This window comes from Manis javanica, chromosome 13, assembly GCF_040802235.1.
Source record: "Manis javanica isolate MJ-LG chromosome 13, MJ_LKY, whole genome shotgun sequence".
Classification (NCBI taxonomy): Eukaryota; Metazoa; Chordata; class Mammalia; order Pholidota; family Manidae; genus Manis; species Manis javanica.
In genome coordinates, this window is record NC_133168.1 from 663,439 (window position 1) to 690,399 (window position 26,961).

General features: G+C 49.1%; 2 protein-coding genes across 8 annotated transcripts in view; one reads left to right on the plus strand and one right to left on the minus strand.

Annotated features, from left to right (window-relative positions):
* REV3L (REV3 like, DNA directed polymerase zeta catalytic subunit) overlaps window positions 1-5,815 on the plus strand; it is a 180,440-nt gene extending 174,625 nt beyond the window's left edge. For all 4 annotated transcript variants that reach the window (XM_073220768.1, XM_073220770.1, XM_073220769.1 and 1 more), the window contains one exon: window positions 4,714-5,815. In XM_073220768.1, coding sequence (XP_073076869.1) covers window positions 4,714-4,854 — 141 coding nt within the window. In that variant the 3' untranslated portion in view covers window positions 4,855-5,815. The remainder of the gene's footprint in view (window positions 1-4,713) is intronic.
* MFSD4B (major facilitator superfamily domain containing 4B) lies at window positions 3-23,413 on the minus strand. Of its 4 annotated transcripts, XR_012124658.1 has the most exons (7): window positions 21,067-22,396; window positions 20,494-20,662; window positions 19,240-19,356; window positions 15,947-18,875; window positions 7,326-7,438; window positions 6,187-7,215; window positions 3-603 (listed from the first exon to the last, which is right to left on the minus strand). XR_012124658.1 is itself a non-coding variant. In XM_073220775.1 (4 exons), exons 2-4 carry the CDS (start codon window positions 20,657-20,659, stop codon window positions 17,689-17,691), a joined length of 1,470 nt encoding a protein of 489 aa, XP_073076876.1. In that variant the 5' UTR covers window positions 20,660-20,662; window positions 22,938-23,413; the 3' UTR covers window positions 11,336-17,688. The 4 variants fall into 4 exon arrangements, 3 of the variants coding, with proteins under 3 accessions (XP_073076876.1, XP_073076875.1, XP_073076874.1); XM_073220775.1 differs by lacking the exons at window positions 3-603; window positions 6,187-7,215; window positions 7,326-7,438; window positions 21,067-22,396 and adding an exon at window positions 22,938-23,413 and having other exon boundaries at window positions 11,336-18,875; XM_073220774.1 differs by lacking the exons at window positions 3-603; window positions 6,187-7,215; window positions 7,326-7,438; window positions 21,067-22,396 and adding an exon at window positions 22,411-22,930 and having other exon boundaries at window positions 11,336-18,875.
* Between the last annotated feature and the right edge of the window lie 3,548 nt (window positions 23,414-26,961).

Here is a 26,961-nt window from a genome sequence, read left to right on the forward strand (position 1 = left end):
CCTCGGCCAGCAGACCCACAGTCCCAGGCAACCCCATTCCGTTCTTAAGGGAAATGTAGGCGGCTCGCAGACAGTGTGAGGGGGATACTGGTGTGAAAAGCAGAGGAAGGATTCTAAGCTACCAAACTTCTTAAAATCTCAGAAATACCACAGCTGAACTAAAACTATTAAAATGGCTCAATTTGTTTCATAATTAATTTTTTATTTTTATGGAACACTATGTTCATCAAAACCTAGAACTGCAATGTCCATGCACCCAATTTCTTTTGTAATAGTGTTTTTTAAAAAGAAAGAAAAATACCAGTTGCTCTGTCTACCATATTTACTTAACATTCTCACAAAACCCAGTGGTCCTAGAGAAGTGCTGGCACCCTGGGAATGTCCCAACTCTAAGAGTCCAGGTAGAAAATCTGTAGTTAACTTGACTGAGTCCTGCTACGTCTGGAGACTGTCGTAGGCACCTTACGGGTGAGTGAACTGAGCTGACGGGGTGAGTGGCCAGCCCCACGCCACGATGCCAACGAGCCGCGGAGCTGGGATAGGGGCATAAGACGCACAGGTGAAGTTCCAAATGCGAGAACCCGAGGAGAAACACCAGACCTCCTGAAATAAGCAGGGGATGAGATCTCAATTAACGTGGCACATTTTTTTAAAAACAAAGCATAGTTGTTAAAGGAATGATTATATGTTGTACCATCATATTTCAAGCTACATTTTTGGCTTTCAGGCTAGAGAAGAATAATTTTGGGGTGAAATTTGTTTCATTTTGTCTTGTTTTAGGAAAGTAATATATAAAGTTACTGAAATGTTTTAGAACCAACCAATAATTGCGAGTATGATTCAGTGGAGAATGAACTGTGCTAACAGTAAGATGTCAGGATTCTAGTCTGGACGTCCTCGTGTTGCCATGTCCCTTGGCCTCAAGGTCAAGCAGCTTTTGAGCTCAGACAGAGGAGAGACTCGCAGCAGCTGCCACCCGAGTGACCAGGGAGTGGGACCATCTCTCGGGGGCTCTGGAAGTTCTGGATGATGTAGGAAGGTGATTAAGGGCTGGTGAGGTATGGGCAGTTTCTTCTGCACCGTTCTGGCTGCCACAGTGTGTACTGGCAAAAACTCTTAAGTTTTAGAGAATATAGCCAGTCACCCAGAATACATTAAGCAGAGCTCATTAAGGGCGGTAGAATCTAAAAGACGATTATTTTGATGCAACTGCAGAAGCTAAGCTTGTTGGAATAAGTTGGCTTTTCCCCTTCCATCTCCTAAATAGTTCTTAAATACCCTCTTTTTTTCCTTCCCTTCTGTTAACATCCGAGTCCCAAACACCGTTATTTCTCTGCTAAACTCCTGCAGCAGCCTTGAACCCTGACCTGCCGTCCCGTCCACTCTGTGCTGTGAGGGGAACGGTCTTTTGCATTCTCTCTCTCTCCCTGTCCTGCCCTCTGCCTCTCTCCCTCCCGGCCCCTACCTGCTGCCTCTCTGTCACCGTTTCTTGCCCTTCTCCCTGTCACACGTACCCTCCACGTATACCGTAGTGAGCTTCATTTAGGTCCAGGAGTGCACCTCAATTTCTCCTGGCTTCTGAACACCTGTCCCTTCTTGGGCTGCTCTTCTCTACCCCACAAATCACCTTCCTGGAGGAGTCAGCCTGAACCCCGAGTCAGACGCAGCCTTGTTCCCTCTGCACGGCAGGAGAGCCTGGCCTCTCGCTCTGAGTCGGCCGCAGTGCGCCTTGTGCTGGCCTGTGAATGTGCGTCAAGTGGAGGAGCAGCTCCCTCTGAACGCGGCTAGAACGGCAGTGTGTCACCGGGGTGACTGCCACCAGCCTTCAGCCCCTTTGCACTTGTTTGTGGTCCTAGTCAGCGCAGGCGTCCCAGCTTGTTTACAGGCTGCTGATCCAACGGCGGCAGCCGCCCCTCAGAGGGCCCCTCCGCGGAGCCCCTCTCTCCTGCCCTCAGTGACGTGCACCACGCCACTGGTGCTCTCAGTGTGACCAGAGCCCTCCTTCCATATGTCTTCTTTCTTATAAAAGTGCAGTTTTTAAAAAGTGGTGCTGTTTTTAAATAAGGATGGTTCGTCAAGAATTATTAACTTCAGAGATTTTTTAAGAGCACTAAAATGTGTTTCCTGTACAGTAAATATAATCTGTAAGGATCTTTATAAAGTAGAAAAAACAGGAGATGTAATAAAAAATGACAGAAACATAGTGATAGGAGTATTTGAAAAATCTGTCACAGCCCAAGACCAGGGGACCAGAGGTACAATCATGGAAGGTCCACCCAGCATTTTAAGGTGGACTTTACAGCCCAGTGCTAGAGAAGATATCTTCCTTTTCAGTGTTTATGGAATGTTGAAAAACTGACCATAACCTAGTCGTAAAGGAAGCCTTAATAAAATTTCAAGAAGTAGACATATTACAAAGAACACTTTATCAATAAAATGCTATAAGGCTAATGCTATAAGGCTAGTAAACTCAGAACTATAACTCTTGAGTTATATTAATTATAAAATCAGAAAACAAAGTGATCCTCCTACTTAAAACTTTAACATTCCCTACTAAAGGAAACTAATGTAAAATTCCAAACAGCCATAGCAGATTTCAGAGACAAATACATCATCTTAAGCACTTTTAATAATAACTGAATGAATGAAAATAAAGCATCTGACTGAAATTTTTTGAAAGGATGGGGAAGCCAGAGAATTGCAAAAACAAACAGTCGGTAGAGCTTAAAGCAGGTTTTGTAAACATCTGTCTTCTTACAGGCTAAGTGTCCAGGTTGTGGTATTTAGTTTTAAATGTAAGCAGAATTGACCTGCAGTGCCCAGGGTCTAAGTCACTGGTGAAGGATCCTGAAGTAAACTGAGCTGAGCTCAGTGAGGCGCGTGACCCCATCCTGGCTCATCTGCCAACCCCGGGGGGCGCAGTTTGTCCCGGCTCCTGAATGTGGCTGCAGCACAGGGAGCAACACGCACGTCCTGTCTTGGGAAACAGATTAGTGTCTCAGGGCAGAGATGTACGTGGCGGATGGCACGCCAGGCCTGGAGAGCACTGGGCGTGGTGAGCAGCGTGCTGCGGTGAACGTGCCTCTCGGGTGCCTGGAAGATACTGGGGCAAAAGACAAAAACTGGTTTCCCCATGAGACGTCTCTGAACAGAAGCTCATGGACATAGAGAATTAAGCAGTTGGAGCAGATCTGACCTCTCTTAAAAGTGGAGAGTGGTCGGTGTTGGGTGCCTTGTTTAGTCTCTTGGTTACACCAGCCTTGTAAAAAACCAGCCTGCATTTTCTTGACCCCTGGGGTCCACACTAGCATCCTTTTTAATTTTTTTTTGTTTGTCATGTTTTATAATCTTTTTTTAATTGTATGTATGTCTTGAGACTTTACGTATTTAAAATCTGATCATTGTACAAGACATTATAATGCTTCTCTTTAAAAGTTGCTCTTACAACTTATTTTCCTTTAACTCAGATCTTATACACCTGGAAGCCCTAAAAAGGCCCTCATTCCCAGAGATTCTGATTTGTTGGTTGGGAAATGGCGTTAGTGTATGTGACATAGAGTTATATTGATATACAACCTTATATCAGTTTCAAGTTCAGCACAGTCGTTCACCGTTACCCACATCGTTACATTCTCACCGCCTCCCTGGTGTGGTCACTGTCCGCACAGGAAGGTGTCACAGGATTGTTGGCTGTGTTCTCTGATGTTGGCTGTGTCGGCTGATCAGGAATGTTAGTGCCCCTTTCTCCCCCCTCCTGCCCCAGTGCCTCCTTGTGGTGACCGCCAGTCCCTTCTCAGTGTCTGAGTCCCCTGCTGTTAATTTTAGTTTTAGTTTTTAGATTTCACATATAAGTGAATCTTTAGGTACTTGTCTTTCTCCACCTGGCTTATTTCACTGAGCACAATACCCTCTAGCTTCATCCATATTGTTGCAAAAGCAGGATTTCTTTTCATTTTTATGGCTGAATGATATTCCGTTGTGCATACGTACCACCTCTCCTTCATCCGTTCATCTATTGATGGACACAGGTTGCTTCCATATCTTGGCTATTGCAGACAATGTGGTGATAAATATAGTGGTGCACATGGCTATTCGAATCAGGGATTTTGTTTTCTGTGGGTAAACTGCTAGAGGTGACACCACTGGGCCGTAGGCAGCTCTGCTCCCAGTGTCTCGAGGAGCCTGCACCCTCCGTCCGCAGTGGCCGTGCCGGCCCACAGGGCATCAGCGTGTCCTCAGGCCCGGGTGGGCCCGCTGGGGTCAGGGGCCTCGTCTAGACTCTGCTTTCAAATTCACATCTTTGACTTTTCTCATACTACTATTTTCTGTTCTGAAATAAGTGGATAACTTTTTTATGATTGACATTTAAAGAATAAATTGAAAAAATACTGTTTATAGCTCATTTAAGCAAGTGTTTGAATGGTAACGGAGCAGCTCATTATGTGGGTCTTAATGTAATGGGTCTTCTGTGAATGAAGAGGCCCCCTGGAGTGGAATGGATCCTTACGACGGCTGTGCTGCTCTCTTCTGGGACATCATGTTCTTTAGAAATGTCTCAACATAGGGTAGGCTGGGCTTCAAAGAGACGGAAATTGATGGAACTTCCTGTAATATGCTGTGCGTCATTCGCCAGCACTCTGTGATGGGCCGGAGGGGAGGCTGTGAGGCTTGCTCACCCACAGGCGTCTCACGCGCCCCTCTTACGCTTTGCAGGTCTGCAAGAACTGTGCAGGCTGCTTTGACCAGCACATCCCGTGCGTCTCTCTGAACTGCCCTGTACTTTTCAAACTCGCCCGAGTCAACAGAGAGTTATGCAAGGCCCCGTATCTCCGGCGATTGCTGGACCAGTTCTGAGGGGCCGGTGTCAGAGTCCAGGTGCTGTTTGCTCCTCAGCGTCCACCACAGAGCCGCTGCGCACGGTGCTTCTCGCCCCCCTGCGGTCAGTGTGTCCGTCCGTCTAGCCTGTGAGGACTGAAGCCTGTGAAGACTGCACGCCGACCGAACTGAGAATCCGACTTGCCTGAGTGGCTCCCGCCCTGCCTTGTAGAGTCCTCCTCGCACCTTCTTCACATTGTTTTATGACGTGGGTGTTGAATTTGCTCCGGTATGTGTGACATCGTGTGAACCCATGTGAGTAGATCCTGTGGGCGGAGCACCAAGAACCTCTTTTTACAAAACCAACCCATGTGTTCCCTTGGACTGTCTGTACCAAGACGTGTTACTTAGAGATATCCATTCACTTTATAATTTTGACTGCAAAATATTTTGTAAATACACTTTTTTACTTTTCAAACAACTGAGTAAAATAACGTGCAATGAATTTTATACAAATGATTTTCATGTTGTTTGGTATATTTCCTCTAGGTTTTGCTTGACTCAGAGTAGAGTTGTTATTTTGGTCAAACTGTGCAAATAGTACCATCGTAGCATTTGGACATTACTTTCCAAACCACTGTCTTGCTTTAGCTGTTACGGGGCATTGTGAGGAACCGTGCAAAGACACTTTTGTCACAAACCTGTGGGCCTGTTGCAATACTTTAAAAATAAAAAGTTTTATTCCATTTTTGCTTGTTTTGTATAGACATTTCTATTGCTTCTAAATATACTTTTAAAATATTTTCTTTCCTTAAGTACTGTACAGTTAATCTTATTTACCATCATGTTGAAAACAAAATGTGTATTTAGAATATTTGTACAACTAACTGTATAGAATGAAAAGGAATTATGTGGTCAGTGCATTGTTTTCTAAACTGGAAATCATTTTGTTTTAAAAGTTAATAATGGAAACCATATTAAAATTGAATAAAATATGAAATATGGGGGTGCGATTTTTATCTTGCTAAAAACATTATCTTCATGTGTTTTATAAGCCTACACTGGTTACATCTTACCCTACACTTTCTGAATTTAAATAAAGTGAATGTAACTCATTGTTATATCCTAAATGATGTTGCAATTCCCTTATCAAAATCAGGATTTTAAAAAATGGTTGATTAGCCCACATAATGTGGGGGGGGCACAGGGAAGGCAGTATAGTGACAGTGACTGTAACGGGGTGTGTGGTGGGGACTTGATAATGGGGGGAATCTAGTAACCACAGTGTTGCTCATGTAAGTGTATTAATGATACCAAAATTTTAAAAATTAAAGAAATTTTAAAAATGGCAGCAAAAGGTAAAAAATTTACCTGTCATCCTTTTAGAGTTCTGAGAATCTGCTTACTGGTAGATCTTCCATGGCCATTCTCATTTAGACATAATCAATCCCTTCCAGAGGGAAAACAAAACGTACTTCATTATTATATGACTTCATTATTATATATGTCATATTATATATGTCATTATTATATATGTCTTTAAAACATAAATGCCAACTTTTTTAAGAAAAAACATTCTAAGATAGCTCATCTGGTTATGCACCAGAAATAGGCCTTCCTTTGCCAAACTCGGTACTTCCAAATACTGGGAGAATTTTTTTCCCGAAAATTATGCAGCAACTGTGGAATCGGATAGAAGTCATGTCCCCACGTGGAGACACACATCTCCACCTCGGGGGACCCTGTTAGTGGGGGCAGCCGCTGGTGACGTGTTCTCTGCCCCTTGCCCACCTCCAGGTGCCTTCAGGACACCAGCAACACCAGCTTGGTCATCACTAAGGGGACGCAACGTGACCAACAGAACCACCTTCCTAACCTCATGGAAATTGGGCGCAGCCAAACGAACGGGGGTGGGTGTCAGTGCCCCAGACTAGCTGTCAGGTGTTTGGGGTGCACCTCTGGTTTGCTTTCCCACGGGGATGTGCCTCCTGGTAACTGTCCTTGGAGTCTGCAGCCAAACTGCCATTTAATGAGATCCATCTGCTTTTCTGGTAACTCACCTGTGAGGACATTTTACCAAAAACATATTTCATAAGCTTCTAGTACACTTTCATAATTACTTTCCCTCCCTTTTAATAATCAGCTGTTAATAGTTTAGTCTTTCACCCAAACCACAAGGAAAAAAAACTTTCTAAACAGTTCTGGTGACCTGCATGGCCTCTCGAGCTACAGCAGTTCCGTGGACAGGTGGGAGGGAAGCCAGAACGCGTGGGCCCAAAGTCAGAGAGGGCTCAGATGACCTTAGCCAAGCGGCCACTCCGAGGCGAGGCCTTCTGTAAAGAAGTGGGGCTTCGGAGCCAGACAACGTCCAGCCTGAACTCCAGCTCCATCTCCTTTTGTCTGTAGGGGGAGAAGCATGTACGCCCATCGCCTCGTGTACAGAGCAAAACTAGTATCACCTACAGCCCCGGGCGCTGCGGGTCCCAGAGGTGCTGAGAGGCCGGACTTACAGGTGTGCGCAGACAGAGCCAGTCGAAAGGAGCCGGTTGCTGGTCTAGGTATTTTTATGGTCCATCCTCCTGCCAGAAACCGCACAGTTTCTGACTTCAGGCCCCGCTGATAGCTGGAATTAATATATAAAGGGAGACACCTCAGCACCTTGTTAGTTCAGAATATTTGGTTATAAGTGGGATGGAGATTAACATCTTAGGGATTGTATCTATTCAAAGGCTCAGGGTTTGCTTTTTTTCAAATGCTCTTTTATGTGTACTGATAATAATTGAACCTATTTTTGGGTGAAACTCTAACATTTCAGAATATCTCACCTGGCTTTAGTAGATCTGCATATCAATAGGCGTTCAGAGGTAGAAAGAAGTATGGCTTTAGTGCATTTGCATCGTTCCTCTGGTGGAGAGAAGTTCATCTCCATATTAATGGGTGATTACCTGGGCGCAGGAGGGCTTATCTGTACCTGAGAGGGGAGGGGAGGGGAGGGCCGGATTTGCTTCTGCTGGAGCAGGAAAGAGAGCCGACCCTGGACTGCAGTTTGTGAGCAATAAACGGGTTTTAAACTTCATTTCTCCCTTTGACTGATTTTGGTTTTTAAGAGGTATTTTGCCCCAGGATTTCCTCTCCCTGGACTTACATCTGACACAGTTGGCAGGATTGCTCTGAACCTGAAATCTGTTATAATGGATGCAACCTTTGGGAGGGCCACCCCTAGAAATGATGGGGAGAAGTGGCACTCGCACTGAGGGACGTGTCTACACTTGTGTGGTCATGGATCTTTGGAAAGGTCAGTGAGCACTGGCTTCTACTTGAACTCACCAGCTGCCTTGGCCCCTAACAAGAGAGTCAGCCTTCCCTTGAAGCTTTGAAGCCAGACATTGACTTTTTCTCCTTACCTGTGAAGCAGCTTAGATGGCATCTTCTTCCAGCATAAGGCTGTTACCTACCTTGACGATCTGTTGTTGAGTGCAACCGCCTCATGAATTTTCTCAGCTAGACCTTCTGGATAAGTCGCTGCACCCTCTCCATCAGCACCTGCGGCTTCACCTGCACTTCTCTGTCGTGGGGACGCCTTCTTGCCTTGAACTGTGAACCGACCTCTGCCAGCCTCCTGCTTTGCCCCTGCAGCCTCCTCCGCTCTCTCAGCCCTCACAGAATTGAAGAGAGTTGGGGCCTTGCTCTGGACGAGGCTTTGGCTTGAGGGAATCCTGGGGCTGGTTTGATCTTTCTATCCAGACCACTAAAGGTTCTCCCATATCAGCAATACGGCTGTTTCACTTTCTTATCATTCATGCGCTCACTGGAGAAGCAGTTCTAATTTCCTTCAAGTACCTTTCCTTTGCCTTCACAGGCTGGCTCCCAGTTTGCTGCAGGAGGCCTGGCTTGTGGCATATCTCGGCTTTCGACATGCCGTCCTCACTGAGCTTCATCATTTCTAGCTTTAAATGAAAATGGGAGACATTCAGTTCTTCCTCTCACTCGAACACTTAAGGGCCATTGTAGGGTCATTGACTGGCCTAATTTCAGTATTGTCGCATGTCAGGGAATAGGGAGGCTTGAGGAGAAGGGGGCAGACAGGGGACGACAGGACGGCAGAGCAGTCAGAGCGCACACACTGGTCAGTTAGGTGGCCGTCTTACATGGGAGCAGCTTGTAACACCCTGAAATAATTACAATAGTGACATCAAAGATCACTGGTCATAGACCACCATGCAAATAAAATGATAATGAAGAAGTTTGAAATATTTTGAGAATTATCAAAATATGACACAGAGACATGGGGTGAGCAAATGCTGGCAGAAAAGTTACTCTAATAGACTCACTGGGCACAGAGTCGCCACAAACCTTTAATCTGCAAAAAATGCAGCGTCTGTGAAGCACAGCGAGGTGTACTTGTATGCCGATTATGTCTCAGTGAAAATAAAGCAGAGTGTGTTTCTAGTCATCTCTACGTATGCATATGAACATATGAACCCTTGTTAGAGCTGCATCTCTAGAAGATGCATGAGAGTGGGTGTCAGTGGGGCCGAAGGGCCCAAGGTGATAAGATTCACTTGGCATCCACCTTTGTACCGATCTTATCACTGCACACACACCCACTGACGCCAACTGCACCCTTGCTGCGTTTCACTCACGTGTTGCTGGTGGGCGCTGGTTATCTCCACTACGTGGCCGAGTCTACGGAAGTCCACCCTTCCGTGGCGTCTGAGCGGAGCTTGCCAGGCCGGGTGTGTGAGTTCCGAGCCACACGTCTCCTTGCTGACTTGCCGGACTCCTGGGAGTCCTTGTGGCCCATCACGTCGTTAGCTTGCCTAGAGTGTCCCACCTGGCCTTCGTAGCCAAGATAATTATGAAAAAGCTCTATTATTTTCCTCTGTAGCTGGTCTTTTACTAGTGAGCATTACTTTCTGGTAAAGTTCCCCATTTGTGGCTGCTTAAGTTTTCCTTTGAGTGGTTTGGGAATAATGGTAATAGAAATAGTAAGATGGGTGACTTGAACCACAGAAATCTTCACCACAGTCTGGAGGCTCAGTCTGTCATCAGGGCCTCGGAGGGCTGGTTCCTGCGCAGCCTCTCCCCTTGGCCTGTGGACAGCAGTCCTCTGCCTGCATCTTCACCCGGCCATCCCTCTGCGCCTGCCAGTGTCCACATTTCCCCTTTTTATAAGGACACAGGTCATGTTAGATTAGGGGCCCCCAGTGACGTCACTGTAGCTTAATCGCTCTGAACAGTCACAGTCTGGGGTAGTGGGGACAGGACGTCAACATAGGAATCTGGGGGGGTACAGTTCAGCCCGTAACAGTACGTATGAAGCAACACGCTAAGGTTCTGCAAGTATCTCGTTTAAATCTTACTGCCTACCCCAGGAAGGAACATCGAGGCCCGCAGAGGCCACACCACGTGGCCAAGGCAGCAGGTGGCAGTCGGGGTTCAAGTCCAGGCTAACAGGACTCCCAATCCCCGTTCTTGACCGTCACACCGCAGGAGTTTCTTCCCGAGTTCTGCTGGAGCTGGTTTCCCAAGACAGTGGAACAGCTGCTGCCGTGGGCAAACAGGAGAATCCCACTCCCCAAACCACAATCCCTCACAGCGGGGGACACGGAGGGTCTGGCCAACCCTCGAGCGTGTTCCTGTGAATCCCAGGCTCTCCCCCCGTCCTGCCGGCCCAGGGAACCCACAGGAGCAGGTGGTCTGGTTGCTCAGTCCACCCTCATGCCCAGCCAGATCCATGGGAGAAGAACCGGGGGGTGACCTGAGCCCCGCTCCCCCTGGGCGGCGCCGAGAGCCGGAGCCTGTGTCTGGTCTGTGCCCAGGCTTCCAAGGAGCCGGAACCGGCGGAGCTTTGCCTGAGGACCTTGCTCAGAGCAAAGGGCACAGCTGTAAACCGAGGTTGTTGAAGCAGAGATTGCGGCAGTCAGATGACACGGGAGCGTCGTGACTGCTCAGACAAGGGAGCGGGTCACTTAGTTTCTCTTGGCTTAAACTTTCCCACTTTCAAAAGTATCTTCCCCCAGGACACCAGTGAAGCGCAAAGGGCTGGGGCAGCTGTCGCGCACCTGGATCACGCACGGGTTGGGCACCCTTACCCAGGCCCGCCTGTGGTCGGGGTAATCAGTTACCCACAGGCTGCCGGCCGCTGGGCCCTGTTCAGAGGGACGAAGCCCCCAAAGACCGCCTGGCCCTCGAGTCCCAGAGCCTCCTCTCCACAGAGATGGAGCAGAGACCCACCTCATCCAAGGCAACTGCCCAAGCGAGGCACTGGTTCCGAGCGGGTGGCAGCTTCCTTGGGGCACTTGTGGGTTCAGAAACTAGACCATGAACGTAAGAGAAGCTCAGGGCCAAAAATGTTAGATGTCATCAAAGATGTCACATGTCATCTCTACGTAAGTGAAGTGAAAACACTATTTGCCTTTTAGGACCCACCACAACCACCGCATGTCCTCTGGAGTGCTCACAGCCTAAAGTGTGCAAATAATCTTTTTTTAAGTGTGGATGAAGTGAGACACAAATCTTATCTTAAGCCAACATCAGTATTTATTTATATCAGTATTGTACTCAAACAAGCTTTCACATTGTACAAAGCCATGTAAACTGAAGTCTTAAATCCAGATGTTAATAAACCTATAAGACCACCCCTATCATTTTCAAGCCCTCAAATCAAAACTGATCAGCAGAAACCTCCCCAGAAAGGCAGCCTCCAAAAGGTCCAGGTTTGGTTTCATTTGCAGCAGGACTTCAAACAACATAAGCCCCCCAACACTCACTCAGTGACTGAACAAAAACGGGGAGCAGAGGTAACGAGACTCTGAGGTAGGTGCCCGGCTTCACCCAGGAGGTCTTTCCTGGGTATGTGGCAACAACACCCGGCTGATGGTAATGGGCCACCGCCTGCCTAGAGCTGGGGTGACACATAAAGAAGCGCGTGTGCTTCCCTGTCCTCTGCCAGTAGCTTGTCTCTTCTGGGAAAACTGGATTAGGACAGAAAAGAAAGCAGCCAAGAAAACTAAAGATGGAATCATCCCGGATGCACAGGCTCGCTGGGCACATTCCCAGAGTCGGCGGCAGGGCGCCGACAGGTGTCCGTCTACACGTCAGCCCACAGCAGCGCTCCCCACCACCCCCACAGCGGGGGAGGCCCGTGCGAGACGGCAGGTGAGGACCCCCCGCAGCAGGACGCTGCTCGGCCTGCCGCGGGCCCCACGAGTGTGCCCTGCAGATGCCCCTGCCCAGGGAAGGACATCCTCACGGGGGGGACAGACCCTGACGGCTCCGTGCCGGAGGTCCTCGGGGCCTCAGGTTCAGAGGGCCAGAGGCAGACGGGGGCCGTCGGGCCTGGGGGGGCGGGCGGAGGGGAGCCAGAGTTCAACAGGTACAGGGCTCAGTTCCCCAAGATGACAAATATGCTGTGGGTGGGGACAGTGACGGCTGCACAATGAGAGAGTACTAATGCCCATCAGCTACACACTTAAAATGGGTAAAATGGTGAATGCTATGTATATTTTAACACAATTAAAAGTAATGTCAACAAGTTGTTCAGAAGCTAAAAAGCCCAACCCTGAAGCCATTCATGTCAGGGAGCAGCTTCCAGACACTCCTCCTGGCCCCCTGCTGACTGACAGGACCGAGGGCGTCACGGGTGGGCCGCAACGAGCCCAGAGGCCAGACGCGACGGCCTCTGAAACTAGACGCAGCGGCCAGAGACAGACGTGAGAGCACCGCACAGGCACGAACGTCCGATCCAAGAACCTGAAGGGCCTTCTCCGCAAGAGCGAGAAGAAATGAACAGCAGAAATGGAGGGTAAGAGAAGACACACTTCAGACGACCTCGGAGGACTGTTGGGAAATTAACAATGACTCTCCTAAAAATTCAGCATTAAGATTTTTAATCATTGAATATGAAACTATTTATGCCTGAATAAAAATCCAACTCAAGTTCGACAGCTCGAATGCCAACGAGCCAAAGCGCGCCACGGGAACGGCTTGAATCCTGCCCGGCAGCCAGGGCGCCCAGCCCCGCGCGGCCCCTCGCGCACAAGCACCTCCCTTCCAGCCCCAAGTGCCGCCGTCGACGGTCTCGAGCCACGAGCACCAGGCCTTTCCTGGGTGCCTGGCTATGTCACTGCGCCACCTGACGAGGCAGCGGTCACATGGGACCCTAGATACTTGTTTCCAGAGGAGAGGAAATAAAGCCTTCCTGGGAACATGGTGGGGGATGGCTTGTCTGACAGCCTGATTCTCCCGCTGGATCGTTCTGCCCAGTCTGGCAGCCACAAGCCAACACAGATATTTTTGTATTTAAGTTAAACTAAAAGCTCATTTTCTGTGTCCTATTAGCCATATTTTAAGGGCGCAGTTCACCAAATGTGGCCAGTGGCTACCAGGCAGTGCAGAGTAGATATCCCATCAGCCCGGAAGATCACAGGTCAGTCCCGTACTCAAAGGTAAGTTCCACGGACGCGGGATCCGATCTCCTTACCAGCGGACACTCAGCACCTCCTGCAGAAACCGCCGACTCGGAGACATTCAACGAACATATGAAATAAATAGTCAGCAGCCAGTGTGGCAGACGGAGAGGACTGAGGAGAACTCAGAATACTCTGCGTCCTGGAGTGTGTGTGTGTGTGAGAAAGGAGAGGGTGCACAGGTACTGAAGACCCCCAGAGATTCCGGGTCAGATTTGGCAATGCTAAAACAAGACCAACAAAATTCCCAAAGTAGCAAAGAATTCAACACTCTTCAAAAGGAGGGCCTTGCAGCCCAAACCGTGGTCAGCCTGGGTGGGAGTCCCCCGCTGCCGGGAGCCCGTCCCCCCGGAGGCCCCGCTCCAGTCCCACTGGATCCGGTCTGACGCACATTCAAGGAGGACAAGCACTGGCCGGCTTTCCTGCCCTCCAGACGAGCAGGCGTCCTCACTCAGCAAATCTGAAAAATCCCTACATACGGCTGCGTGGGAATCTACAATAATCTTAATAGAAATTCCAGTTAATAAAGAGCAACACTTCTAACAAGCTTTGAATCATACTGTGTTATGTATCCCATCCCTGCTGCCTCTGCCCTCATGCAACCCACAGGGAAACACCAAACACACGGTATCTGTGGTTCCATGTGCAAAAAGACCCATCCACACTCACCCCACACGCAGCCCCAGACACACCCATACACGCTCATACCCCGCACACACTCACACCCGTACTCACAGCCCTGCACACACTCACACATACCACTATGGACACAGGACATTCCAGAACAATGTGTCTTTTTCCACGAAGAATTTTAAGCTCTACTTTTACTAATACCTTGTAAGTGGCAGGAATGAGAAATTTGTTATGGTAAACCCTAAGGTCCAGTTATGAGAAAGCTATCTGAGCTATTCAACAAATAAACCTAAAACAAAATCATTTTCATGTAATCTAGGTCTCACATGTTTTTTAGGACTGTGTTCCACCACAGGGCACCTCCCAGTTACGTGGGTTTTTAAAACTAAACTACAATTCTTCAAACTAGTAACCAGTCTACTGAAGGTGGTGTCTGTGTGCTCTGGACATGAAATTCCAGTTCTTTCTGACCTGGTAGGAGGAAACTTTCTTTAACCCTTTAAATCTTGCCTCAGGAAATTAAGTTGATGAAAACTAAGAGTTTCTCTAAGTGTTTAGGATCATGCTTATGCCCCATCCTCATTTTCCACATATTTCCCTAACCTTCTACCATGAACTTTTTATACCTTTACTACTTCTATAATAAAAACAATTTTAAAAAAAAAGATGCTTCCTTAAAAAAATAACAGAGTCATTGAAGATTCTCTCTCAGTGTTCTTGGCCTTTACTATGAAAATACAATTAAACTGAAATTTACCTATTTCCCTCATATTAAGTTGCACTTGAACAGATTAAAAGCATGGTGGTTAAGGACATAACATGTCAAGAGACAGGAAACACAGCTCTGAGTTAACCCATCCAGTGCCCAGCAGACACCCTGCAGGCTTGGCACGGCGCTGCTGCCCCACACGAGTGCCCCATGGCCCACGTGGCATCACCCACAGGGCTGCCGAGGGGGTCTGCCCCGGCCCAACCTTTCCAGCACCTGAGCCTTGGCTGCGGTGGCCCGAGCGCAGCAGACACACAGAGGCACCCGCATGGGAGTCCTGCCCTGCATGGCCCCTCCCAAGAGCAGGCAGAGCCTGTGGCCGCGTCTGGCCCACAGAAGATGGCACACAATGGCACATCACTCCCAGGGTCGCCCTGCATCATAGGGGGCCTCAGGTCGGCAGGCTTGGGGGGAGTCAGCCGCCAGCTTTGAGAAAACAAGTGGCCACATTGCACAAGGACCCGCGGGGCTGCGATGGCCAGGGACCGCAGAGGTTCTAGGTGTCACCCAGCGCCAGCTGACAGCCAGCAAAGCGGGGCCCCGGCCTGGCACAGCGAGGACTGAACGAACGCAGGGGGGCGGCCGGCACACGGCCCTGGCGCACTCCCAGCTCCCATCCCCGACCCAAGACCCCAGTGGCGAGCACAGCTGTTGTTCCAAGCTGCGGAACTATGCCCATTTTACTCAGCAAGAGAAAACCTGCACCAGCCGGCGGTACTGGTCCCTGGGAGTGTCCTGTTGTAACTCTGGGGAAGGAAATCCCGGGCAAAATACCTCTAAAACCGAAATCAGTGAAAAGGAGAAATAAAGTTTAAAACCCAGTTATTGCTTATAAACTGCAGGGGCAGTTATAAAAGTCCGGGGCCATCTCTCTTTCCTGTTCTGGCAGAAGCAAAACCAGCCCTCCCTCTAACCTCTCAGGTTCGGATAGGCCCTTCGTCACCCAGGTAATTACCCATCAATATGGAGATGGATTATTGTCCCCAGCCCTGAGGAACACCTGCTGATATGCAGATGCGCTAAAGCCAGGTGAAATATTCTGGAAATATTACAATTTTACCCACACCTGTCCTTCCAACATGGTATCACATTATCAAACTCAACAACACCTGGATCTCATGCACCTGGTCACTGGTTCATGGAACTCTGGTGGGTTAACCTGCAAGGATTTTCAAATTTTCTTCCACACTCCTATCACCATCCTCTCCCCCTGTACGTGTGGAAGCTCCAAGCAGAAGCCGTGTTCCCAGAAGCTTACCAGCATCTTCTCGCTGCTGCTGCCTGGGCTCCAACAACCTGGGAAAAGCAGTAAATGGAGGGAGGCTGCCTGCAGACTCCAGCCAGAAGAGCGCAGGTTAACGACAGCAAGGTGCACAGGGCTCTCACTGCTTGCTGATTTTTCCACCGCCCTCCGCAAACCTGTTAGGTCACCAATATGGGCCAGTATTGTGGCAGGGCTGCAAGGCAAAGGGCAGGGACTGAGAAGAAAGAACACGGGCAAGCTCACAGAAATCAGACGGCAGGAAGCAGACGCACGCAACCAGGCTCAAGTCAGACGCAATCGGCGCAGCGCCTGGTGAGAAGGGCGCAGTCACCTCCCAGACCGCAGCCCACACCAGCCCTGCCGCGTCCTGGGAGGCGCCCTGTGCAGGCCACTGAGCCACTTTCTAACCATTGTTTTGATTTCCCAGGTGTTTCAGCCTCAGGAAGGAGGCGCCCGGGGGGCGCGAGAATCCCATCCCCTGGAGCAGATGCCAGCGAGGGGCCGGGTCTCAGCTCCCACCTTGGACGCCAACCAGATGCAACACGGTGGCCCTGCAAGGTGAGCAGCCAGGTTCACCAGGCACCGCACCGGGCAGGGGCACCACCGAGGCTGAGACCCAGTCCACAGCCCGCCGCCCCAGTGACGCTGAAGCAGTGTCTAAAATTGCAACGTAGCACTCCAAACCCCATTTGAACACAGAGAAAACGAGCATACAAAAATAACTTTTCAAAGTATCTATAAAAATAATTAAATCTCCATTATTCATTACTGTATTTTACTGAATCTAAGACACTGTAAAACACATGACTTTATATATGTATGTGGAAACTGTCAATTGTCACAATGTTAAACGATCATTGATTTTAAGACATTCTGATTTGAGACATTAAAAATATGCATCTTAGAATCAATGAAATACAGTACTATAAATATGTACTCTTCAAATAATTATTCAAATAAAGTATTAAACACTGAGCCTCTTAAACTGATAGGTCTTCATTATCAGTAGCACATTCTTGAAACTATTTTGTCTCACTTCTCATCTGAAAGGAAGAGCAGGGTGGCCTTTATGATTTCTAGCAGACACCGGGCATGAACTTAAACGTGGGTTCCTAGTTTGAAAAACATCTCATTTTCACTTATAGAATCATGGATCTGGAGACGAGATAAAGGGGGGGCCTCCATCATGCAGCCGGACGGCTAGGAAGCCGCAGTCCAGGCCTGAAGCCAGGCCTTTAGGGCCCGTTCTGTGTTTTCTTCCTAGAAATCAGTATCAAATGAGCCGGTAGCAGTCGGGTGCAAAGGCACAGACAGGGTAAAGCAAATAAAAACCGTCCATTTTCAAAAGTGTTCTTTTGTGGAACAACTTCCCTCAACTTCCCTGGTACAGTACTGATGAGTGATAACTTGTTCAGCTGACTTAATACTAGGCAGGTTTATTCTAGTAGAACGGGCCCCGCTTCTCTGAACCAAATGCCTTCTTCACATTAGTCAGCCTCTGGTTCCGTATGGAAGACTGGGAACTACAATGCGTTCCAAAACTTGTTAGCGTTTGCTACACCCTGACCTAGACGTTCTGATCCCCAGAGCATGCTGAAAATCTGCTGACGCTCTGCTGAGTGGCCTCGTTAGAACTGGTGGTGACGATGGAGGTCAGAGGACAATCCACCTCCTCTAGGTGCCAGTCCCTCTTCCCCTGGTTTCCTGCCCCATAATTCACAGATGATGAGGCCATCTTAGCTGCAGAGGGGCCCAGACACCAGCTCGCTGGAGGGGGGTTGTTCGCAGACTTTAGCTGTAGGCTCCACGAGAGTATTTCCAGACGTCCCTGTTACAGAATTCCTCGTCATGTCACTCGTTTCAATCACTTCAAAGTCCATTTCATTCCACTTTTCTGCATCGCCGTCTTCACTCTGTTCCTCACAGTCATTTAGCCCAGAGCTGGAGAGCAGAGCTGTCTGGTCCTCACTCTTTCTGTGGTCCTTTTGCTGGCGATCAAGAGGTGAGGTGGCTAATTTATACATCACAGGAAACAGAGCTGCAGTGGCTACCGATGAGCCCAAAGAGGTATACAACATTACCGGCAAACCCGGGTAGCTCCCCTGCAAAATTCCAATCACTGCAGGAATAGCCATTTCTCCCAGAGCAGCCCCAACTACAAAAAACGCAGCAGATTTCCCATGGATGGTTGTGTACTGCTCAATCCAGGAAATACCACTGGGAAACGTCGTGGCCATTGAGGCCCCATACACCGAACTTGCTATCCAGAGACACAATGGGCTCTTGTCAAAAAGCACCAGAAATAAAGATGACCCGAGGCTGCCGATGTTGCTCAACACAACCATGGTTCCAGGCTGCAGACACGTGGCGAAGAAGATCGCCAGACCCCTGCAGGCTGCAAAGGTGCCCCAGAAGACGGAGTTCAACCCTGCCGCCTCACTTTCTTTCATGCCAGCATGAGCGGTTGCAAATGAGAAAATGTAAGAGCCGTACGTCACCTCGGCTCCCACATAGAAAAAGAAGAACAGGAAGAGGAGACACAGAAGGGGCTTGTGGAACTCGGCTCTTCGGGACCTCTGAGCAGATATTTTTGCCTTTTCATGCCATGAGCTTTTCTTTAAAAACAGAGCAAAAAACAAGATGGAAACTACAAAAATATAAGTACCAATAACAGCATAAGCCCACAGTAAATTCATATCGTCGGGAATGCCGAGCAGACGTCCTGAGCCAGCTCCAGATGACTGCTTGAGGGCTGAGCGGCCCGAGTCAGCCGCCGTGCCGTTTTCAGCAGACGCCGCCGTGCCCAGGGCCAGCTTGGCCAGCAGCGGGGCCACAAAGGCACCCAGCGCAAAACTGAAGTGTAAGGCCTGCATGGGTGGCGCTCCGCGATCCCCCCAGATAGCCAGGATTAGGACGTTCCCACCTGCCGGTGACAGACGGGGGGAGGGTGAATCACAGTGACACAGTAAGAAACGGTTCATCACAAGCAGAAAGAAGATCGGTCTATTTCACATGGCACAAGGATTACAATATTCTAAGTTATCCAATGATGCGACTGAGTCGATTCTTACAGTTAAGGAGCTCTAGCCCACCAGAGAACTCAAGTACTGTTAACAGGCACCCTACCTGGTGAGAAGAGTAACTGCCAGGAAGGTGGTTCTGACTAGACGACCCCATGACAACTCAGTAGATCGGTTTGAGGGGACACTGCAGGTGGCAATATCACCTGCTCCACTTTTTCTAGCAGAAGTCCCTACTCCAGAGATGACACTAAAGAGCACACTGACCTGTGTCCAGGACGCCAACCGAAACGCCGAAGATGGACATCATGACAACCAGCAACATTGCGGTCTTACAAAGCGGGACCAGGTACAGCCCAACTGTGGTGGCAAACATGGACACCCCTGAGAAGAGAGGTGGAAGTCAGAGGCAGAGACGATACGCACACAAGGCATCGTGGACAAGCCAACATCCTAACAACTCCCCAGAACACAAAGCAGGTCAAGTAAATTCAGTAATAATGAGGAGATGAGAGGTTCAGCTTCTACAAATGGTTATTTCCATTTAAATGTTTTTATAATCTTCACAGACTATAAAATAATGTTATCCTAGTATGAACATATGTCTAGCACTGCTAATAATCAAACTATATACTGCAAGGCAAAGTTTTACTGCAAAACAGATGGGTCAAAGATTATTTAAAGGTTTCATATATAAGAATTTAAAATATGAGGTAAAAATTAAAAAGACAAAAATAAAATGCACTTACTATTGTAGTTTGTAGTAGAAATATCTTAAATTAGGGAAATAGGGAGGGAAACATAAGAACTGTGGAAATTGGAGCAATTACTTATTTATTCATCAAGGAGAGTAAATTACTATCCTTACTTCCAAAGCAGTTTTATTACATTAATCCAGATTTTCTTTAAACAAGTCAATTTATTCAAAAAGAGCAAGTTAAAGCTTTGCCATCTATTTCAAGGGTGAGCAGAGAGGCGTGGGGTCATCACGGACATGGGGCAGCAGGGACAGACAGCTCCACCGCTCCACCCTCCCACCTCCACTCTCAGCCCAGGGTCTGGCCCGGGCACGTTCAAGCAGTTCGTCCTGACCTCCCGTGGCCCCAGGAGATCTGCCCTAAGCCTGGCAAACAGAGTTCTCTGGACAGTGGGTATGTGATTCAGGGGCAATGCCTAATTGCTGCAAAGGTTGGAAGGCTACAGATGGCCGAGCCCTCCACGGCCGATCCAGCTGTCCACACATTCCCTGTAGCTGCCACGATGAAAGCAGGCGCCAGGGAAACCTGACTTCTGTGGGGGACACCAAAACACTCCCCCCACTTTGAGCTGGCAACTCTACAAGCCAGTATGTTTCTTTTTTTTTTTTAACTGTAAATTACTTGAAAATCAGAAAGAAGCTAGTGTAGATGACTGCTGAATCACTAAGTTGGACACCTGACACCAGCATAATATTGTGTCTATACCTCAATTTCAAAAAAGCAAAAACAAAAGCAAAAAAGGCTAAAATTGGTGTTCACTTACCCAAAAGTAGAAAATGGTTCATACTGTCAAAAAGAATTCCACCAATCACAGAGCCACTCAAATACCCAAAGGCACGGCCCACAAAAATGAGAGAAAGACTGCTGATATTGTGGTTCACATTTGTTGCCAAATCTTGAAAAGTCGGGCCCAATATAGCGATACTCATTCCCTAAAATTTAAAAAGAAGAGTTTCCATTTTCAATCATGGTAATGTTTATTTATACAGTAGCCTTTTTCACTGTTAAAAAGGAAGGAGGGGGTCATCTTTCCCAAATCAATCTACAGATTCAACATAATCCTATCAAAATACTAATGGCATTTTTCAGTGACCTAGAGCAAAATATCCTAAAATTCATACAGAACCACAAAAGACTAAAGCCATCCTGAGAAAGAACAAAGCTGGGGGGATCACACTCCCTGACTTCAAGCTCTACTACAAAGCTATGATAATCAAAACAGTAAGGTACTGGCACAAGAACAGACCCACAGAGCAATGGAACAGAATAGACAGCCCAGATATAAACCCACACATATATGATCAATTAATATACAACACAGGAACCACTGACATACCATGGGGAAAAGCAGCCTCTTCAAATACTGGTGTAGGGAAAGCTGGACAGCTACATGCAAGACAATGAAACCGGATCACTGTCTAACCCCATACACAAAAGTAAACTCAAAGTGGATCAAAGACCTGAATGTAAGACATGAAACCATTAACACTTCTAGAAGAAAACATTTGCAAGAATTTCATTAACATCATCATGCGGATTTTTCTGTATGTGTCTCCTCAAAGGAAATAAAAAATGAACAAGTGGGACCTACATCAAACTAAAAAGCTTCTGCATAGCAAACACAACCTACTTTATGAGAAGATATTTGTAAACAACATACTGATAAGGAGCTAATATCCCAAATATATTTTAAAAACTCATATAACTCAACACCAAAAACACAAATTGCCCAATTAAAAATGGGCAGACAACCTGAACATTTTCCCAAAGACATACAGATAACCAACAGGCACACGAAAAGATGCTCCACATCACTAATCATCAGGGAAATGCAAATCAAAATGACATGAGGTATCACTGCACACCAGTCAGAGTGGCTACCATCTGAAAGGCAAGAAATAAAAGTGTTGATGAGGGTGCAGAGAAATAGGAATCCTCCTACACTGCTGGTGGGGATGTGAACTGGCCCGGTATGGAGGGTCCTCAAAAAACTGAAGATAGAAATGTCACATGACCCAGCAATTCCACCTCTGGGGATTTACGCAAAGAAAAAACTACTAATTCAAAAAGACATTTGCCCCCCTATGTTCATTGCAGCACTATTTACAGCAGCAAAGATACAGAAGGAACCCAAGCACCCACTGACAGAATGGATAAAGATGTGGTACATACCTACAATGGAATATTTATTCAGCCATAAAAAAGGAAACCTCACCATTTCCAACAACAGGGATGGACCTAGAGGGCATTATGCTAACTAAAATAAGCCAGGCAGAGAAAGACAAATGCCATGATTTCACTTACATGTGTAATGTAAAAAAACAAAACAAAAAATAGTTCCACAAATACAGAGAACAGACTGTCAGTCACCACAGGGAGGGTGACGTAGGTGAAGGGGATAAAGAGGCACACTAACTGCAGACTGTAAGTTAGGCATAGGGGTGGAAGTACAACTTAGACAGTATGACCAGTAATATTGTAACAGCGTGATAATGGTCAACTACACTGCGACAAGCCTCTAGAAATGTATACAATGATCAAGTCACTATGTTGTACGTCTCACACCGGTACAATATTGTGCATCAACTTTATCCCAATATTGAAAAAAATGGAAGCTTTCAGTGTAATGTAGGGAAATCGTCTAAGTCCCACAGTCAAGAAAAGTTCACAAGGTTCATACCAGTACTAAAGGGCTCCAACCTCCTCCTTCCGGTGTGCCAGATCCTGTTTTTCTAGTTTTGACAACTCCCAATTTTTAAAACTCTTCAATTCTTCTGGCTTTCTGCTGCAATTGTTTCCTTTTTGAACCATGCCCTGAACGACTGTTTTGTGTTAACAGTGAAATGTAACGTTAAAATAGTTTTTGGAATAGTTCCCTATATTCTGAAATGCATTACAGGCACGAGTAACAGCAGAGTGTGAAGGCTGCACATGTCAGCGGCCAGGCCGTGGAAGGGCTCCCGTCTGGGGCGCTGCCCTGCGCGCGGGTCCCGCCTCAGTCCCCCGTACGAAGACGAGCGGACGGACCCTGGGGACGTCCCCAAACACGCCTTTTTCCTCACAGAAACGCCTCGCCTTTCCAGCCCCCGTCACGCCCGCGCGGAGACGGCGACGCTCACGGGTCCCCGCAGCGAGCCCGCCTGCCCGGCCGCACTGACAGCCGGGGGACCCGGAGGAGGCCCCGCAGGGCGCCCGCGCCGCGCTTACCAGCCCCAGGAAGGCGGCGCACAGCACCGCCGTGACGAGCCCGCGCAGCGCGCCCCCGGCCCCGCCGCCCCGCCGGGAGCCCGCCGCCCGCGCCTCCTCCGCCGGGGCCTCGGCCTTCAGGAGCCGCTGCCCGGCCGCGGGGGCCGCGGCCCCGCGGGGCTCCAGTGCCAGCTCCAGCTCGGCGGCTCCAGAAGCAGCCTCGCCGGGCCGCCTTCGGCGCCGAACCCCGGCACTCGCAGCCGCGCCCGGCCCCGCCCGGCCGTCGGGTCCGCCCGAAGTCACACTCCACCCCGCGGGGCGGCAGGCGCCAGACGCGCGCCCTCGTGCGACCCCCCGCGCGCCGGCCGGTGTCACGTGGCGGAAATGTGGCTTCTGGCCAACCGCGGCCTCTTCTCCGGCCGGAAGTTGGCGTGGTTGCCTAGGCGACCGGGCTCGTGGAGACTGGGCGAGCGGGTGCTGGGCGGCTCGTGAAGACGCGCGGGCCACAAGCTGCTAGCGGGGCTTTGTGTCCTCGCGGGTGATCCTGGCCGCGAGCCCGTCCTCCGCGCCACCCGCACTTCGCATGTCGGGGAGCCCGACGGAGGGGGCAGCAGCTTGCCGAGGTCGCCGAGCGCGTCGGGCCCCGAGACCGCGGCGGGAGCCCGGGAAGCAAACCGAGCTGGGCCGCGGCCTCGGGGGCGCCACGCAGCCCTGCCCGGCCCCGGCTGTGGAAGCGGGGCGGGCCTCGCCCCGCCGCCGAGCCCTGTGCGGCTCCCTCCCTCCCGCTTCTGCTCTCGAACGGCGCACGACGGCCTCCACACGCGCAGAGGCTTCTTCACGGCCCGGGCCTCCCGCCTGACGACGCGCGTCCCCTGCAGCCCCGCCGTTGGTCGCGACGCCCTTCCCGACTCAGCCCAGCGAGGGGGCCTGTGCCAGCTGCCGGCCCGGGGGCGTCCCTGCGCCTAACGGAATGGGAGGTGACGGGGGCGCTTGGGCCCCCGGCCCGCCGAGGTGTGACCTCGGAAAGTAAGCATTCTGTGGGAACGCAGGCTTCGCACTATTTCATGTTTATCACCTGAAGCAGCCCTTTCTCCGGGCCAGCCTGCTCGCGCTTCCCGCCGCGCGCTCCGCAGCCACCGCCCCGGTCCTGCCAGCGCCCCCTGCGGGCCCCGCGCCGTCCCCAAGCCCGCTCTCGGGCTTCTCGCCGCCCGCCAGCCTCGCAGGCCGCCCCAGCGCGCTCGGTTTTCTCCCCTCCGGTCTTCTGTTCTCCAGGTCCATCTTTCACCCCTAAGTGTCCACCTGAAACGAAAATCTGCAGTATAAAGCCCTTCAACTCCTCCTCAAGAATAAAACCCGACCTCATCTGCCCGCCCGCTTGTCTAGCTTCCCCTCTTGCTACCCGTCTCGTTATTCACACACCAACGTCAAAATCCATGGTTCTTTACGCGCCGCGTGTCGTTCCGTACTTGCCCCGCCTAAACGCCGCCGTTCTCTCTGACCTGCTCTGGCAGAGGCTGCCAGCTGTCAGTCAAATCATTTGCTCTTCCTAAGTCAGTCATAACCCGGTGGCTGCGCAGCACGGCTGCTTCTCCCCGCGGAATTTGCACTTCGTGTTGCCAACAGAACGTGAGCGGAAAGGCCAGAGGGAATGCTTCCCTCTTGACTGCCGTGTCAGAGAAAAATCCGTTTCTAAATCACTGAATTTCTGTTACCGTAGCTTAGTCTTCCCTGACAGCATCTGGCTTATTCCTGCCCATCTTTTCCATCATCACACCCATTTTAAAGAAGAGAAGAAGTCCTTTATATTAACCCAGTTAATGTTTTCCGTTCTTCCTTCCTTCCTGAACATCCAGGTTTCCCCTTGGTGTCCTTTACCTTCATCCTGAAGAACTTAGTTCTGCATTTCTTTGGGGCAGGTCTGCTGACGGAGCTTTCTGAATCTTCCTTCGGCTGAGGATGTCTGTTTCACCTTCATCCCTGAACATATTTTCCCTGGATATAGGCTTCTGAGTCCACAGCCTTTTCTTTCAGCACTTGGCAGTGGTTAGTGTCCTCTGGCCACCCTGGACTGTGCAGTCATTCAAGTCATTGCTTTCCTGCATGTAGTGTTCCAGGTTTCGTTAGCTGCCTTCAAGACTTTTTATAGTAGTTTGATTTTGATGTTTCTGTTTCAGAGCATGGTTGTCTTTGAATATAACTGTTGGTGGTCACCACACTTCTCTAATCTGTAAATGTGTGTCTTTCACCAAATTTGGGATGTTTTCCATTAAGTTTTCTGCCTCAGTTTCTTTCTCCTCTTCTGGACTCTGATGACTTGTATGCTCAGTTTTTTGGCATCATCCGTGGGTCCCTAATTCTCAGATGTTCAATTTTTCCCAGTCTCTTTTTTCCCTGTCTGCTCTTTAAGTTTGGACAAATTCTGCTGACTTGTCTTTTAAGTTCACTGCCTTTTTCTTTTGTCATCTCCATTTTGCTATTGTAGCTAAGGAATTTGTTCATCTCATGTATTGTACCTTTCAGTTCAGAATTTCCACTTGGTTTTTTTCATAGTTTGCTTCTCTGTTGAAAATATCTATCTTTTCATTCACCTAAAGTGTGTTTATCTCTATCTTCTGGAGCATGTAATAGCTGCTTTAACATCTTTGTCTGAAAATGCCAACATCTGTATTAACTCAGGGCCAGTATCTGTTGATTGTCATATCTCTTGGGAGTCGGTCACATTTTCCTGGTTCTTTGCATGACAGGTAATTTTCTGTTGTATCCTGGATACTGTGGCGGTTCCATTGTTTAGATCTGGATCTTGTTAAAAATACTCCTCTGGAGAATATGTGTTTGTCTTGAGCAGGCACTCAACCTGGTGAAGTTCACATTGCAAACTCTGTGTTGCCGTCGGTTCCGGTTTAGTTTCCCTCCTGTGTGTGTGATTCTGACACTCCACCTACTACTTCATACAGTCTTCCCGTCTGTGCGTCATCCTCCCCTCCGCACTGAGAGCGCCTGAGGGGGGGCACTGTGTCTTCTTGCCCTTTGGTACTGTCGCTGGGCAGCTGCGTCTGGGGACAGGTCTCTCCCTGTGCACTAGGTGAAACTTCAGATTGGATGCGGAAGGGGTCTTGACTCTGGACTAGAAAGAATTCTCAAACAGGCCGGACTGGTAAGGAAGGAATTCATTAGAGCAAGAGTAGCAGGGAATGGCAGCAGCTGGGCAGGCGGCAGAGGGCAAGGAGGAGCAGACGGAGGGAGGGAAGGGCAGCTCACTGAACTCCTGCTCGGCACAGGGCACATCCCCTGCCAACCCCTGAAGCCAGGGTCACTTGGCGTCCAGTGTCCGCTTGGATCTGACGGTGTAGGAACTGAGCCCCTTCCACCCCAGGATTTGGGGGGTTCATAGCAGTGGTTGGAGTGAGATGGTGTTCTGAGACTTTCCCAAGGCAGAGAAAGGAGACTTTCGGGCAGGCTGCTGAGGAGTGTGACCGTGCAGCTGCAGTCCTGTTGGGTCACCCAAGCCACTCACTCCTCATAAAATTCTAACTAAAACAAAGTGTTTTCTTCCTTTGAGTTTATATTCTTGGGAAATTTGGTGTTTATTGAAACTGCAAAAAATGTTTGTGTTTATGTGTACAAGAGAGTTATAGTCTAGGCTCAGATAAGTTAAAACAAGTTTTGTTTTTCTTTCCACTCAATGAATATTAGCAGGATATTAAAAAGTTGGACAGTATGTGGGAGTACCCCACACATAGTAGCTGTCTAGCTGTCTAGCACCTCTGGCCCCTGCCCACTAAATGCTATTCTGACACCCTCACAAAGTTCCAAGGTTTCCCCCATGGGCAATAAAATTTCAGCTGGGAGCCACTCATGTAAGACGTCTGCCCTGGGTCTTGTCAAATGGTGTTTTCCAGAGGCGACAGGAGGGGACAGTATCTCAGTTTGCCCTAAGGAGTCCTGATAAGTCTTATTTTGTAAGTTGCTTCATAATAAAAGTTCATCTGTGGTAAGTTCAGGACTCCCTCTGTTCTTAAGCTTCAAGGCTTATTTTTACAGGCAT

Bases quoted from the DNA above. Each gene is read 5' to 3' on its own strand.
- MFSD4B (XM_073220773.1), bottom strand. The intron at 19,357-20,493 runs GTAAGTGAACAC...CTCTCTTCTCAG, and splicing joins GAACCATTTTCTACTTTTGG to GGGTGTCCATGTTTGCCACC. The intron at 18,876-19,239 runs GTCAGTGTGCTC...TGTCACCGGCAG, and splicing joins GGTTGGCGTCCTGGACACAG to GTGGGAACGTCCTAATCCTG.